This window comes from Podarcis filfolensis (genome assembly GCF_964270895.1).
Source record: "Podarcis filfolensis genome assembly, chromosome: 10".
Classification (NCBI taxonomy): Eukaryota; Metazoa; Chordata; class Lepidosauria; order Squamata; family Lacertidae; genus Podarcis; species Podarcis filfolensis.
In genome coordinates, this window is record NC_139612.1 from 47,695,840 (window position 1) to 47,710,674 (window position 14,835).

Consider the following 14,835-nt stretch of genomic DNA (forward strand, 5'->3'; position numbering starts at 1 on the left):
GGGGGGGCGATGGGGGAAGCGGAGAGGAGGCTCCAGGACTCCTCGCAGGAGACCAGCAAGTGCCCACACCCACCCTGCGCAGAAGACTTCCGCGCAGGGAAAGTAGGCGGCGACTTGGCGTCAAAGAACATCTTTGCTGGAAGAGGTTCAAGAAACGCCCACTGACGGATTCTGCTAGCGACTGAACAGCCACGGAGAGAATGGCTGTCCAGACAGAAAAGGTTTAACCAGGCAACCTAGCCCAGAGCGGCGGTAACTTACGCACGAGCAACCCCTAAAACCATTACACTTGGCATTTGTTTTTTGAAAGCAAGTTTCTAGCCCTCATGGTTGTGAATTATTTCTGAAACCGTGCATGTAGGCTCAGCAACAAAAGAGGACCTGAAATAGGACTTTCAATAATTAGGACCTCCGTATGTGTGTGTGTCCTCCTGCCTCTCACCATGCCTACCCAACTCTGGCCCCCTTCTGCCATTCTGGTCCTTAGCAATATGATAAACAAGAGCCAAGTAGATCACTTTGGTTTTCAGTTGGGTCACATGCTAGTTTGTGGTTGCAACACGTGGAATAAGGGTTAACCCATAGTTAGCAGGCGACAGCTAGTTTGGATTAGCACAAAACCTGGCTTGAAATTGCATTTGGGATCAGGATCCACAATTCTGCATTTGGGATGCAGAATTACATCTGGAGCCCAAGGCTGCTGACTTTCTCTCTACTTCCCCTTCCCTGCTGCCCACCAAACCCCACAACAGCCCCGTTTCTTCATAGTATGTTTTCTGCATCCTGTCCTGCACGTCTCTCTAAACTCAGCTGAACAAAATCCTTGGCTGGCCTCCCAGTTTCAATCTCCTCCGCTGGCAAATGATTTCTTGAAGCCCTTTAAAATGTATTATCTTTCAAAAGAGGAGCTGATAAACAGAGGTGGGAGGGGGAAGGTGCAGGCGGGACAAAGCGGGAGCCTGACATATCCCTCTGCTTTATGCCCATTGCCTCCTGGCTTTTTATGAAGATATATCGACCTTTATTATGAAAATAAATTACCAGCTGCACTCAGAAGTCCTTGATGCAGGGGGTGGGTGGCGGAGAGAGAGCCCCAAATGACAGCCTTCGTTTTCTGTCTCCAAGCATGCTTGCGTTCCCAAGCAGGGACGGAAACATACTAGCTGGCTGGCAATCCATCAAATTTACTATCCGACAGGGGATTGTATATTCGTATATGTGCAGACGGGAAGGTGTACACAGGCGGTGAGGCAGTGGGCATGAATGGGCTGCTACAAGTCTCAACGCAGGGAACCAGTAGTGATGTCTGATGGGGAAAAAGTTAACTGCAGTGTGTGTGAGAGAGAGAGTTGGGGGGGGGGGAGGGAACAGATCCCTATTGGCTTCATAGGACCTACTCTTGATGCCCTGGAACCAGGGATGGAAAAAAATCTCACCTTTTCATTTTCTCTCCATTTCTTATTATTCCAATATTAGTTTTCTACATTTCCACATTGTGTGTGTGTTGGAATCCTCATGAAAACCATCAGCATTCTAGTGCAAATGTCTCCATATACACCCATTTTCCCCTGTATGGCGTTTTGCCTCATATGCCCATTTCTGAAAGCAAATTCCCTGATACAATGTATTTGTGTAATAATTCCATACAGAATGGTCACCTCACCTCAAGAGGGATGTTATAGAGCTCTAAAAGCTTCCGAAAAGGGCAAACAACGTGATGAAGGGGCTGGAGCAACTCCCCTGTGAGAAAAGCTTCCTACATTTGGAGTTTTTCAGTTTAGAAACAGGGTGAGTTTGGGGGTGGGGCATAATAGAGGCATATAGAATTATGCAGTTCTATTTTTCTAGAGTGTCTCCAATGAACGTCTCCCTCGTTCTCTTAGAATGGCAATGGTGCCCACCTGAGAGATGCCAGAACTGAGTTGGAAAAAAGCCCTGGAATTATGTCTGGTGTGGAGAAAATGGAAAGGCCTCTCTTGTTATGGTGGAACTTGGGACCACCATTCAGGGCAGAAAAAAGAAAGTACTTTTTCACACAGTGCATAAGTAACTATGGAGTTCATTCCTTCAAGATGTTATTGTCACCAGCTTGGATGGCTTTAAAAGGGAATTAGAAAAAATTTGTGGATGATAGGACTTTGTTGTTGTTTAGTCGTGTCCGACTCTTCGTGACCCCATGGACCAGAGCAAGCCAGGCACTCCTGTCTTCCACTGCCTCCCGCAGTTTGGTCAGATTCATGCTGGTAGCTTCGAGAACACTGTCCAACCATCTCATCCTCTGTTGTCCCCTTCTCCTTGTGCCCTCCATCTTTCCCAACATCAGGGTCTTTTCCAGGGAGTCTTCTCTTCTCATGAGGTGGCCAAAGTATTGGAGCCTTAGTTTCAGGATCTGTCCTTCCAGTGAACACTCGGGGATGATTTCCTTAAAAATGGATACGTTTGATCTTCTTGCAGTCCATGGGACTCTCGAGAGTCTCCTCCAGCACCATAATTCAAAAGCATCAATTACTCGGCGATCAGCTTTCTTTATGGTCCAGCTCTCACTTCCATACATCAGTACTGGGAAAACCATAGCTTTAACTATATGGAGCTTTGTTGGCAAGGTGATGTCTCTGCTTTTTAGGACTACTATCCAGCTACTAACCATGATGGATATATTCTGCACCCATCGTTGGAGGCAGTATTCTTCTGGATGCCGGTTGCTTGGAATCACAAATGGAGAGAGTGCTGCTGTGCTCAGGTCCAGCTTTTGGCCATTCTGATAACAGGATGCTGGACTAGACAGGACTTTGGCTTGATCTAGCAGGGCTTTTCAAACTCCAGGAGGCAGTGGAAGACAGCAGTGCCTGGTGTGCTCTGGTCCATGGGGTCACGAAGAGTTGGATGCGACTAAATGACTAAACAACAACAACAAAGCAGGGCTTTTCTTATGCTCCTAAAGGGGCGCCACCTAGAGGGGCCGGGCTGCCCAATATTTTCAAAGATGGCCCACCCATTCCAAATCCAGTGGTGATCCTCAAAAGGATGCACCCTGGCATGTCCCTTGGAAGGCGCTCTCCCCCAGGGAAATGCCAGCACAAAGCATCTTTGTCCTGGCACATCTCTTTCATGAAGGTAAGGTGGCTGGGAGTCGGAGTGACGGGCCACGTCAGCCTGGCCTGGTTGAGAGGGTGGTACATGTGTGATGTCATTCACGCACAATGCCCCTTCCCCATATCGGGGGCAATTTGGCACATCTGTGTTCTTACGGTGGAGAAGGACTAACCTGACTGATATGCTGCTTGATGTGCTGTCATTAAATGCATAGGGATGCTCTGGGCTTGTTGCCATTTGGGCGGGTCTGTCTCATTTTCAAAATTAAGCCTTGCTCAGGGAGGACAACAAAAAAACAACAGGAACTGGATTTCATATTAGCTGGAATGAACTCTGGGAGGTGGCCTCTTCTGGACAAGAGCGAAGAAATGAAACAAGCCCCCTACAACTCTCTGGGCCCTAAGAATAGATTATCTTTTTGCCGTCTCTAGCAAATACCTTGAGCAAATAGTGCCGCCCAAACTCTCCAAAGCGCTTCTGATTCAGAGCCAACCGAAGCGATTGGCAAATTCAACCTTCAATATATATTCTGCAGGTTCATTTCCAGCGGAGTAAAATGCTCTCCCCCCTCCCTCCTGCTAATGCCGCATCTGAAACCCACTGGGATTTCTATTGGGGTGGAGGGCTTCATTCTCTCGATGGGTTGGAGTTGGGGGGGAGACCCACGGCACGCAGAAGCCAGCAAAATCAATCAATAAGATTCTCGGCGCATTGGCGTCATTAGAGGAAAGAAAGACCTGCGCAATGCCGTCATTAGAGGAAAACCTCTGTGTTCTTCTCCCAGGTCTGCACGTGCCTTGACTCTAAGATACAGTCTCTCTCTCTCTGCCTATTGGAATTAATTCAACTGCCCTGTTGCATTGGCAAAAGAAAAAGAGGAGGGGAAAGTAGATGAACTGGCGCGCAGCCTTCGCGCTGCAGATTTCCTTGTGGACAGAGCCCCCTTCAGGAGGAGAGGTGAGAAATGAGAGCGGAGATTGCAGATGGAAAGGACAAGGAAGGTAAACAAGGAAGGCCAGTGAATGGAAAAGGGCACTGGATGCCAACAGGGGAAAGAGCCAAGGAGAGGGAGGAAGAGGGGAAGGAGAGAGGTCAGGGTAGCCTCTGTGCCTTGCACTCTGCAGTTGACGCAGTGGCGTTTCCCCCTGGCTACTGCTGCATCATGGACCTTATCCTCACCAGGACTGCTCCCCATTTCTGCAAGAAAATCACATCAAAATTCTGCACCCAGGGGAATTAAATGCCGTGTCACAACCCCCACCCCGATTTCTCCACCAATTATAAACTATGGAAATGGAATGGCTTTGCACAGTTTCTTATCTTGGCTTTACATTCTGCAGAGAAGAACGAGGCAGGCCAGGGCAGCTTATCCCAGCAACTGTTTGGCATGACCTTCTGAACCTCTTGAGAGCCGATGGTTGCAATCCTAAGAGCTAGGAACTTGCTCTCTTTTCAAAACGAAAGGAGGACTTATCAGGACGCTCGGCTCCGAGTCCTCTATCACGTGGTGCTGTGGAAGTGCACCAGGCGGTGGTGGATTCAGAGCTGAGTGCTCCGATCATTCATTTGTACTTTTATTTTGGAAAAAGAAAGCATGTTCCTAGTTCTCAGGATTGCAACCATCGGCTCAAGTCTAACAGTCCTTCCATTGCACAGCTTTGAAATAGCCTTCTGAGATCTGGGAAGTAACACTCCAGTTTTGCAGAGGGCTAAGAGTCCAAGTAGACACAGGGCTCATCCTCACTTTTGTCTGTCCTGTGATTTCCAGGCACGGTTCCAAGGGGTTTTTCCTCTTGTCCCGCTGCTTTCACCAAGAAAACCTGCAATTCACTGCTGAATTGGAACAAACACCAGTCAGGTTACCTGTGGATTGATGCTTGTTCTGATTCGGCAGCAAATTGTGGGTTTTCCCGGAGAAAGCAGAGAGACAGAAGGAAAACCTATCAGACCCTAGAAATCATGGAACAAACAGAAGAACTCGCAGGACAAAGGGAAGTGTGGATGGACAAAGTTCTTGTGTGGCTTAAAAAAAACAAAACTAGCTGACCCCAAGCAAGATTAAGACCATGGTTTGGTGGTGTGCTTTAACCATTTGCCCCTGCTGAGGTCTCAGTCATAACCAACCTTCCCCCACACCTGTTATTTGCAACTTGCTCAACGTTTTCCAGTAGTGGAGGTGGGGTTTGAAATGGAGAGCAAAACTCAATGCACTGGAGGACATTGTCTGCATCTTTCAGTGGCATCAAAGTATTTCAGAACCAGGTAGGTGGTGACCTAGAAAGGTGCTGTAACAGCTCTCTGGGTTTTCAGATACAGGGCTTTTCCACTCTTTCTGGGAGATGCCAGAAATTGAACTCAGGACCTTCTGCATGCAAAGCATGTGTCCTACCACTGAGCTACAGCTCCTTTCCCAGTAGACATGACTTATGTAGCTGGGATTCATTACTCTGTATCTGGGCAAGTTGCTTGTTCACTGTGCAACTTTACTTATGAGATTGCAACCAATTGGATGCCATTTTGAATCAAAGACGGCGGACTGAGCCTCTTCAAAACTGCACTGATTTGAACCATCGGCTTCAAAACTGCGCCAGTGTTTTGGTTTCTTCAAATTCCCCAGCTAGAAGGCTGCATGTATCAAAGGGAAAAAGGAAAGAAGACTACAAATACACAGCACTCCTACTGCTTCTGTTTGGCGTTGATAACACAAAACAAAAACGGAGCATAAGAGGCTGAAATGTTTTTTCACATTTTTATTTATAAAGAAAAGTTGTCATTTCTCCATCTGTTTAACCTTGTGTGTGTGTGTGTGTAGAAAACTGCACCCTTACTACACCCTTACATCTGGCATATGTATTTTTACAGTTGCTTGAATTTTATTTATTTATTTCCACTCTGTGGCAATTCATCATCATCATTATTATTACTTCTATTTATAATTTACATAGCACTTTCAGTTCACAAAGTGCTCTACACAGTACCAATTCTTAAGAATCCAGGGCAGCAGGTGCCCTTATACCCATTTTACAGATGAGAATCTGAGGGTGAATGAGAGCAATTTGTCTGCTCCTCCTGTTATGGGTGAGGCAGAACTTGAATGCATGCCTCCTGGACCAAAGCCCCAAAGTCTCAATCGAACAGCCCGGTGGCTCTCCCAAAAGGTCAATATAAAATGACAAGACACATACAACCCACCCCTATGCTGGGGCAGGCAGCTAGAACACAGGAACCACCAACTCCCTGCTTGACCTTTTAGAGCCAGATTCTGCCTGGGTGGTTCTGATTCTGCCTGGGCGGTTCTGTCCTGAAAAGACAAAGTTCAAAAGAACCATACGGCAAGCTCAGTAGACCAAAAACATAGATGGACTTACTCTAGACAAGCACCACCACCCCATTGTATTGCCTCTCACCAGATTAATTTTATCCTTCATTTTATTATTCCAAATGAGTGTTTTCATTACATACTGCAAAACTCAATTACCCAGAAGGCCATGGAATGACAAGTAAGACAGGAATCCACATCCACAAGACTTTCCTGATATATAAGTGGCAGCTGTGCTGGGTAGTTTAAGAAAAGGTTGCTCCTTTCCATGATTCTCCTTGACCCAGATCATTGAGCAATGAATATAAGCATCCAATCCCTGCTCCATGCGATGCAAATGCAAGGACCTGCTATCTGTTCAGGCAAATGAGCTGCAGTCTCAAGTCATGTTAGATTTTTACTCCAGGAGTGAGACCCTCCATCAGCCTGTCAGTCATTCCTTCCTTGGACAGGAAGCTGGAGGTGTTTTTGAGTTCCTTTGCAGGAAGGACTTCATGGAAGCCAATTTTTTTTCCTTGAGGTTGAAACATCAGCAAGATGGCAGCTAGGGAGCTCATTTCTTGCTGGCGATCTTTTTCTTACGAGCAGCAACCAGATCATAGAAGGGGTCTTGTGTGATGCTGGTTCTGGAATAAAAAAAGGGGGTGGAAATGGGAGATATTCAAGGCTCGGCCACCAGCAAAGTGTTGATCACCTTCACAGGAACCAGGAGGACATTCTTAATTTATTTAGAAAATAATATGCAGAACTTAATATTTTTTAGAAAGGGGTGGGGGAATCCTCTAAGCAGCTTATAAGATATTGCAAATACACAGTTAAAAATCATGAATACATCATAAAAACCTTTCAGTTAAGAACAATGCTATTGGCAGGACAATAAACAGGACAAGGCTCCTAGGCATCTGCTATGGGGAAATAGTCAAATGAGGCCACGAGAAATTCATAAGAAGGTAAGAAGATGTCTCATATTGAGTCAGACCACTGGTCCATCTAGCTCAGTATTGTCTACACTGACTGGCAGCAGCTCTCCAGGGCTTCAGGCAGGGAACATTCCCAGCTCTGCCTGGAGATGCTGGGGATTGAACCTGGAGCCTTCGATGTGTGAAGCTGATGCTCTGCCTATGAGCTATGGCCCAGCCCCTGTCTTCCATGTTCTGAGTGGGGGTGATATGCCACTGAATACCAGTTCCTGGGAAGGCACAAGATGGAAGGGCAGTTGCCTTCAGGCCCTGCTTAGGGGCTGCCTAGAGGCATCTGGTTAGCCACTGTAGGAAGTAGGATGCTGTTCATAGGAGAATCAAAGCCACCTGGTGATCAGCACAAACCTTTAAGGGACAGAGTAGAAGGAAAGGCAGGATGTTGTGGCTGATAGAATGGAGCAAAAGGCTCACTCCTTCCCAGGGCTAGCAAAGATATCAGTACTGAAAGTGGGCTACATGGTTTTTAACCAATGTACCTATGTTGCATTGGCCTTTAAAACCCCAAAAGGTATGGTACCAAGTTAATTCAGTATGTGTCTATGTCCTCTACACCTGTCTGGTCTTGCCACCTTTTATAACTGAAAACTGGCAGTCTCGTTATTTTGTTTTAAAAACCAAACTGTGAATGCCATGAGGTGGATCACCCATGTGTGTTCCTCGCTTGGTGACTGCAGCACCGAAAGATGAATGAGCATCATAGATCAAATGGCACAGACGGACCATTTGCATCAGTTCAAAACACTGTGCTTTGCAGTGGAGACAGTCCACACATTCTGCCATGAATTACTTAGAGCTAACGGGCAATTAGAAATCAAATGAGGCCATGTAGATGCACAGATCTGTGAGGGTTCGTGGGTGCACCACCCGTCAGGACCACACTGGGCTCTCGATTGTCACACTGGTGGGGAACTATGGTGTGCCTTATCCCTGAGTATTTCTCCCCTCCAATTTCCCCTCCTGTGCCCACTGTTCTCATAGCACCACCATGCTGCCACATCACCCTGACAGCCTTCCTTCTCACCGTATTGCGTCAATCCATAGGTCACGCTCCTCCGCCGAGGGTGCAGAGATCTTGTAAGACTGGTGTTTGCCTTCAACCACCTTCCCATCTCCGTCCATCTTGCAGGCTTTGATTTTCTGCCCCTTGCTGTTTGTATTAAAGAGCTCAAAGCAATTCTAAGGACAGAAAATGGAAAGGAATCAAGAGACTGGAAATCAACAAAGCTACAAGATCCAACATGCGGCAAGCCTCTGTTTCTGCTGTGCTTTAGGTCAAAGCTGCAAAGGCATCCCCCTTCAGATTTTCACATATACAATAATGCTGAAATTCTATGTGATCTCGTGGCAACGACACTGCGCTGTGAAGGACTTGGGATTTATTTCCTTTTTCTGAGAAAGACTGGCTGCTTGACCTTGGGGAAACACTTCGCATTGCATTCCTCAACTGTGTACTTAGACTGAAATTTATCTAGAGAGGGAAGGCTTTGCAACAGAGAATGCCATTTTATTTACTCGTTTTATTGACTTCTGGGATTTGAACTTTGTCAATTCTGGCGTGAGCTGACCCGATCCATGTCTCCTGGGCAAATTTGTGGATCGAAACATAGCCATTCATCTGATCTTGCACATCTCCATATCAAAATTTATTTTTTCAAGGCACATTTGAGAGAAAATACACAGAGAAATGCATATATTCACATGCATATTCAAATGCATACTGTATGTGAGGTTGCTATTGGGTCTGGTTAGGATGCCCTAGCTGGTGCAGAATGAGGCATCTAGACTGCTGATGGGTGCATCTTGCTGAAAATGTATGATGCCATTAATAAAGCACCTTCACTGGCTGTGCAGCTACTACCATACCAGGTCAAAGGTCTGTGTATTAATTTACAAAGCCAAGAACAACTTAGGCCCATGGTACTTTAGGAACTGCCTGAACCCTTATATTCCAGCTTGATCACTGAGATCATCTGCAGGAGCATTGCTAGTCTTTCTCCAAGTCAGTGCAGCTCATTTGACAACAACAAAAAATAGCCTTTAGTGCCATTGGCCCAGTACTGTGGAATACTCTGCCAAGAGAGATTCCACCAGGGCTTTCCATCTCAACTTTTGAAAGTATGCAGGCTATTAAGAATATGTCTTTCCACAAGAGTTCGCTGTTTTCTGATTTTAACCTTTTCGTATGGTTTTCACTGTGTGGTTGTATATACTATTATTGTAAACTATTATTGTACTATTATTTTTTTCAACAAATAGTGGTATGTAATTTTTTTTTTGTATACATAATGTATTTTTGAGAGAAAATGCAAACTTTGATTTGGAGTGATCCAAGCCAGTGTGACAAAAGCCACGAGTATGAAGCAAGCACAGGCAAGAAATGGAGCCCACCTCTCATCAGGGATGAGAGGAACTGCAGGGCAACATCTGGAGAGCTACCCTGGCTTAATGTGTAATGTACAGCTTTGTCTCTTTTTTTAAAAAAAGAATAGTTACAGGTAGGTGGGGTGTGAAAAACACCCCATTGCATCTTGGGAAATGAAGGTATAAATTTTGTCTTTCCGTGTGCCTTGATACCAATACCTCCTTGCATCAGTAATCTTTCCTTCAAAGAATTTCATTTGTCAAACATTTGTAACAAAAGAGCTACGAATAACTTGAGTACAACAAATCCTCTTTCTGACTTCATGAAAGAAAAAGTGGGGATGTAGATGTACGTTGTTACACGTTAGAGAAGTGGTTCCCCAAGTGTGGTCTGTAGACCATCGGTGGTCCATGAGCTTCCTTCAGGTGGCCCCGGGAAGTAACTCTGCAAAGAGGCACAGCTACATGTGTGTGAAGAGCAGTGTGTGTTTGTGGGAAGAATTGTGAGTGCAGTGGCTGCTCCATCTTTCTTAGAACTTAATGACTCTCCTGGAAGGTGAGTGGGGCAGACTGGAAGCTGATAGGATGGGGACAAAGCTCTGCATTCCTCAGTGGAATAAAGTCACGGCTGGTGGCAAGACAAGGGGAGGTCTCGAGAAAGGGAAAGAAGTATTAAAATATTAATACTGATTTTTAATTCTATGTTTATTGCTTCTTTGAGCTCTTGTTGTGTTTCATTAAAATTCCATTAAAATACTTCAGCATCTGTCATATTACAATTTCTAAGCAACATGTGGGAGAATAATTAAGCCAAGACCCTCAGCAATTTTCAAGTGGTCCAGGGCAGGAAAAAGCTTGGGAACCATTGCATTAGAACACAGCAACATAGGAAGCTTATAGCAAGCCAGACCACTGACCCATCTCCTCAGCATTGCCCACACTGGTTGAGGGTGGTACTCCAGGTTTTCAGACAGGAATCCCGAGCTCTACTTTGAGATGCACAGAAATGAATCCGGGACCTTCTGCATGAAAAGCAGCCACCACTAAACTGCAGTCCTTTGTGGGGCACTTAGATGGACCCTTATAGCAGTTGCTCTTGGGCAGCCCAATCCTGTGCATTTTTACTTGTGAGTACTATAAGAATTATTACACATAATAAGATTACATTCGGTAGCCTTAGTGTCAGCTTTCTAATGAAAAGCAACTCACGGGCCAGGAATCCCTTTGCGCTCATAGGCGGCTGCCCACTTGAAGGGCATTTTGATTCCTGTATCCTTGGGCAAGGACCCCCAACCCGGGCTGCTCTGTGTCCCAAAGAGATGCAGAAAGTTGGGTGATTTGGCAGCAGCTTTGTAGAGCTGCCTAAATGCTTTTGCCTTCTGTGGTGTTTTTCCTGATGTGGCACCATGTCGCTTTTGTAAGATCCTGTTAGAAGAATTCTAACTCCCACCTCCCATCTCTCAAGTGCACTCCTAGTTAAGCTATCAAGTAATCTGCTGAATGGATGCACTCCAATCTCAGGGAGAAGCTATCGGCAGAAATCGTCTGTTTTGATCTGGCACCCGTTTCCCCCTCCTCAGTGTAACTTTCAGATGAGATCTCCTTGACAGACACCACTGAGGGGTGGGCTCCCTCAAGATCTTGATTAGCCGAGACACCAGTAACAAAGCGCTGCTACTCAATGTTCTTTTTAAAGACAGGTGGATTGCTCCCGCTGCTATCCATCTTGGAAGGTACTGACATGCAAAAGTAATTGGAGGGTTTCAGGTGCCTCTTTCAATGTACCATGATGCTCCAAAATGAGCTTTTGAGAACCCCAAGAGAAGCTCACCTTCCCTCTTGGTGCATTTTCATACATGTTAAGCGTTCTACAAAATGCACCCGGTTTTCCCCGGTAATTTGTGGAGGAAACAAATGGTGTGTAGAAGCAAGAGGGGCAGATGCTATAGGGAGGGGTTTTTGCTGGTCAAGTTCTTAAGGATATCCCAGTCCACTTCTCTGAAATTTTCACTTTCTTTATTAAAAAAAACCTAATCTGGTTGTGATGGGCCAGGACTCAACTTCCCCTGCTGAACAGCAGCCTGAAGGGAGAGAAGGTGGAGTGGCTCCACCTAGAATCATAGAATCATAGAGTTGAAAGAGACCACAAGGGCCATCGAGTCCAACCGCCTGCCAAGCAGGAAACACCATCAGAGCACTCCTGACATATGGTTGTCAAGCCTCTGCTTAAAGACCTCCAAAGAAGGAGACTCCACCACACTCCTTGGCAGCAAATTCCACTGTCGAACAGCTCTTACTGTCAGGAAGTTCTTCCTAATGTTTAGGTGGAATCTTCTTTCTTGTAGTTTGGATCCATTGCTCCGTGTCCGCTTCTCTGGAGCAGCAGAAAACAACCTTTCTCCCTCCTCTATGTGACATCCTTTTATATATTTGAACATAGCTATCATATCACCCCTTAACCTCCTCTTCTCCAGGCTAAACATGCCCAGCTCCCTTAGCCGTTCCTCATAAGGCATTGTTTCCAGGCCTTTGACCATTTTGGTTGCCCTCCTCTGGACACGTTCCAGTTTGTCAGTGTCCTTCTTGAACTGTGGTGCCCAGAACTGGACACAGTACTCCAGGTGGGGTTTGACCAGAGCAGAATACAGTGGCACTATTACTTCCCTTGATCTAGATGCTATACTCCTATTGATGCAGCCCAGAATTGCATTGGCTTTTTTAGCTGCCGCGTCACACTGTTGGCTCATGTCAAGTTTGTGGTCAACCAAGACTCCTAGATCCTTTTCACATGTACTGCTCTCAAGCCAGGTGTCACCCATCTTGTATTTGTGCCTCTCATTTTTTTTTGCCCAAGTGCAATACTTTACATTTCTCCCTCTTAAAATTCATCTTGTTTGTTTTGGCCCAGTTCTCTAATCTGTCAAGGTCATTTTGAAGTGTGATCCTGTCCTCTGGGGTGTTAGCCACCCCTCCCAGTTTGGTGTCATCTGCAAATTTGATCAGGATGCCCTTGAGTCAATCATCCAAGTCATTGATAAAGATGTTGAATAAGACCGGGCCCAAGACAGAACCTTGTGGCACCCCACTAGTCACTCTTCTCCAGGATGAAGAGGAACCATTGATGAGCACCCTTTGGGTTCGGTCAGTCAGCCAGTTACAAATCCACTGAGTGGTAGCATAGTCAAGACCGCGTTTTAACAGCTTCTTTACAAGAATATCATGGGGCACCTTGTCAAATGCCTTGCTGAAATCAAGGTAGGCTACATTCACTGCGTTCCCTTCATCTACCAGGCTTGTAATTCTGTCAAAAAACGAGATCAGGTTAGTCTAACATGACTTATTTTTCAGAAATCCATGCTGACTATTGGTGATCACAGCATTCCTTTCTAGGTGCTCACAGACTGTTTGCTTAATGATCTGCTCCAGAATCTTCCCTGGTATTGATGTCAGACTGACTGGGCGGTAATTATTTGGGTCCTCTCTTTTCCCCTTTTTGAAAATAGGGACAACATTTGCCCTCCTCCAGTCTGCCGGGAGTTCGCCTGTTCTCCAGGAATTCTCAAAGATGACTGCCAGTGGTTCTGAGATCACATCTGCCAGTTCTTTTAATACTCTTGGATGCAGTTCATCTGGCCCTGGAGACTTGAATACATCTAAACTAGCCAAGTATTCTTGTACTATCTCCTTAGTTATTCTGGGCTGTGTTTCCTCTGCTGAATCATTTGCTCCAAATTCTTCAGGTCGGGCATTGTTTTCTTTATCGGAGAAGACTGAGGCAAAGAAGGAATTGAGGAGTTCAGCCCTTTCTGTGTCCCCTGTTTGCATTTCACCATCTTCTCCTCTGAGTGACCCCCACTGTTTCTTTGTTCTTCCTTTTGCTACGAACATACCCATAAAAGCCTTTTTTGTTGCTTTTAACCTCTCCAGCAAGCCTGAGTTCATTCTGTGCTTTAGCTTTTCTGACTTTGTGTCTACACGTGCTGGCTATTTGTTTGAATTCCTCTTTGGTGGTTTCCCCCCTTTTCCATTTTTTGTACACATCCTTTTTTAATCTTAACTCAGTTAAAAGTTCTTTAGATAGCCACCCTGGCTTCTTTAGGCACCTTCCATGTTTCCGTCTCATTGGTATTGCCTGAAGTTGTGCTTTTACTATCTCCCTCTTAACAAACTCCCAGCCATCATGAACTCCCTTTCCTTTTAGTATTACTGTCCATGGGATCTCACCCAGCACTTCCCTAAGTTTTATGAAGTCGGCTTTCTTAAAGTCAAGAAATTGAGTCCTAGTATGCTTGGCTGCTCCTTTCCGCTGTATAGTAAACTTCAGAAGAACATGATCACTCGCGCCTAATGATCCTTCCACTTCTACCCCACTAACCAGGTCATCAACATTGGTTAGGACCAGATCTAAAATGGCTGTTCCTCTTGTTGCTTCTCCCACTTTCTGGACAATGAAGTTGTCTGCAAGGCCAGTGAGGAATCTGTTTGACCTTATGCTCTTGGCTGAGTTTCACATCCAACAAATATCCGGGTAATTGAAGTCCCCCATTACTACTATCTCCCTTCCTTTTGCATGCTTGGCCATCTGTTCCAGGAAGGCATCATCTATGTCCTCCGTTTGGCTTGGGGATCTATAGTAAACTCCCACAATGAGGTCACTGTTATTCTTCTCTCCCTTAATTTTGACCCAAATGCTCTTACTTTGGCTTTGAGGTTCTAAATCTTGCATCTCTTCACAGGTATACACATCCCTGACATATAACGCCACTCCTGCAGCTGGTCAGCCTTCAAGGACACAGAGGAGAATCAGCCAGCTTCAGCCTTCTTAAACAGGACTTTGGGCAGCAGTCAGACGCTGGAAACAATGTCTGTTGTTCCCAACCCTACCTTGCTGCTTCCATTTGGACCCTTCACTTCATGACCGCTTGCATTCTGTGACCTCTGGATTACCCGACAATTTGGATTGCTGTTCGCCTGACCCTCAGAATGGACAGGACTTTGCATGTGGATTTGACTTTGAGGCAGGTGTATCAGTCTCACCTCCTATCTGATTCCACCCAGCTCTGCACCCTGTTGCTTGGCAAT

The 14,835-nt window shown here is 45.7% G+C and overlaps 1 protein-coding gene across 1 annotated transcript in view; it reads right to left on the reverse strand.

Moving 5' to 3' along the window:
* Window positions 1–6,506: 6,506 nt before the first annotated feature.
* CYTH4 (cytohesin 4) overlaps window positions 6,507–14,835 on the reverse strand; it is a 49,368-nt gene continuing 41,039 nt past the window's right edge. The window contains exons 12-13 of the mRNA XM_083573962.1: window positions 8,414–8,568; window positions 6,507–7,038 (exon numbers count right to left, since the gene is read on the reverse strand). Of these exons, the coding sequence (XP_083430088.1) occupies window positions 6,966–7,038; window positions 8,414–8,568 (228 nt within the window). The 3' untranslated portion in view covers window positions 6,507–6,965. The remainder of the gene's footprint in view (window positions 7,039–8,413; window positions 8,569–14,835) is intronic.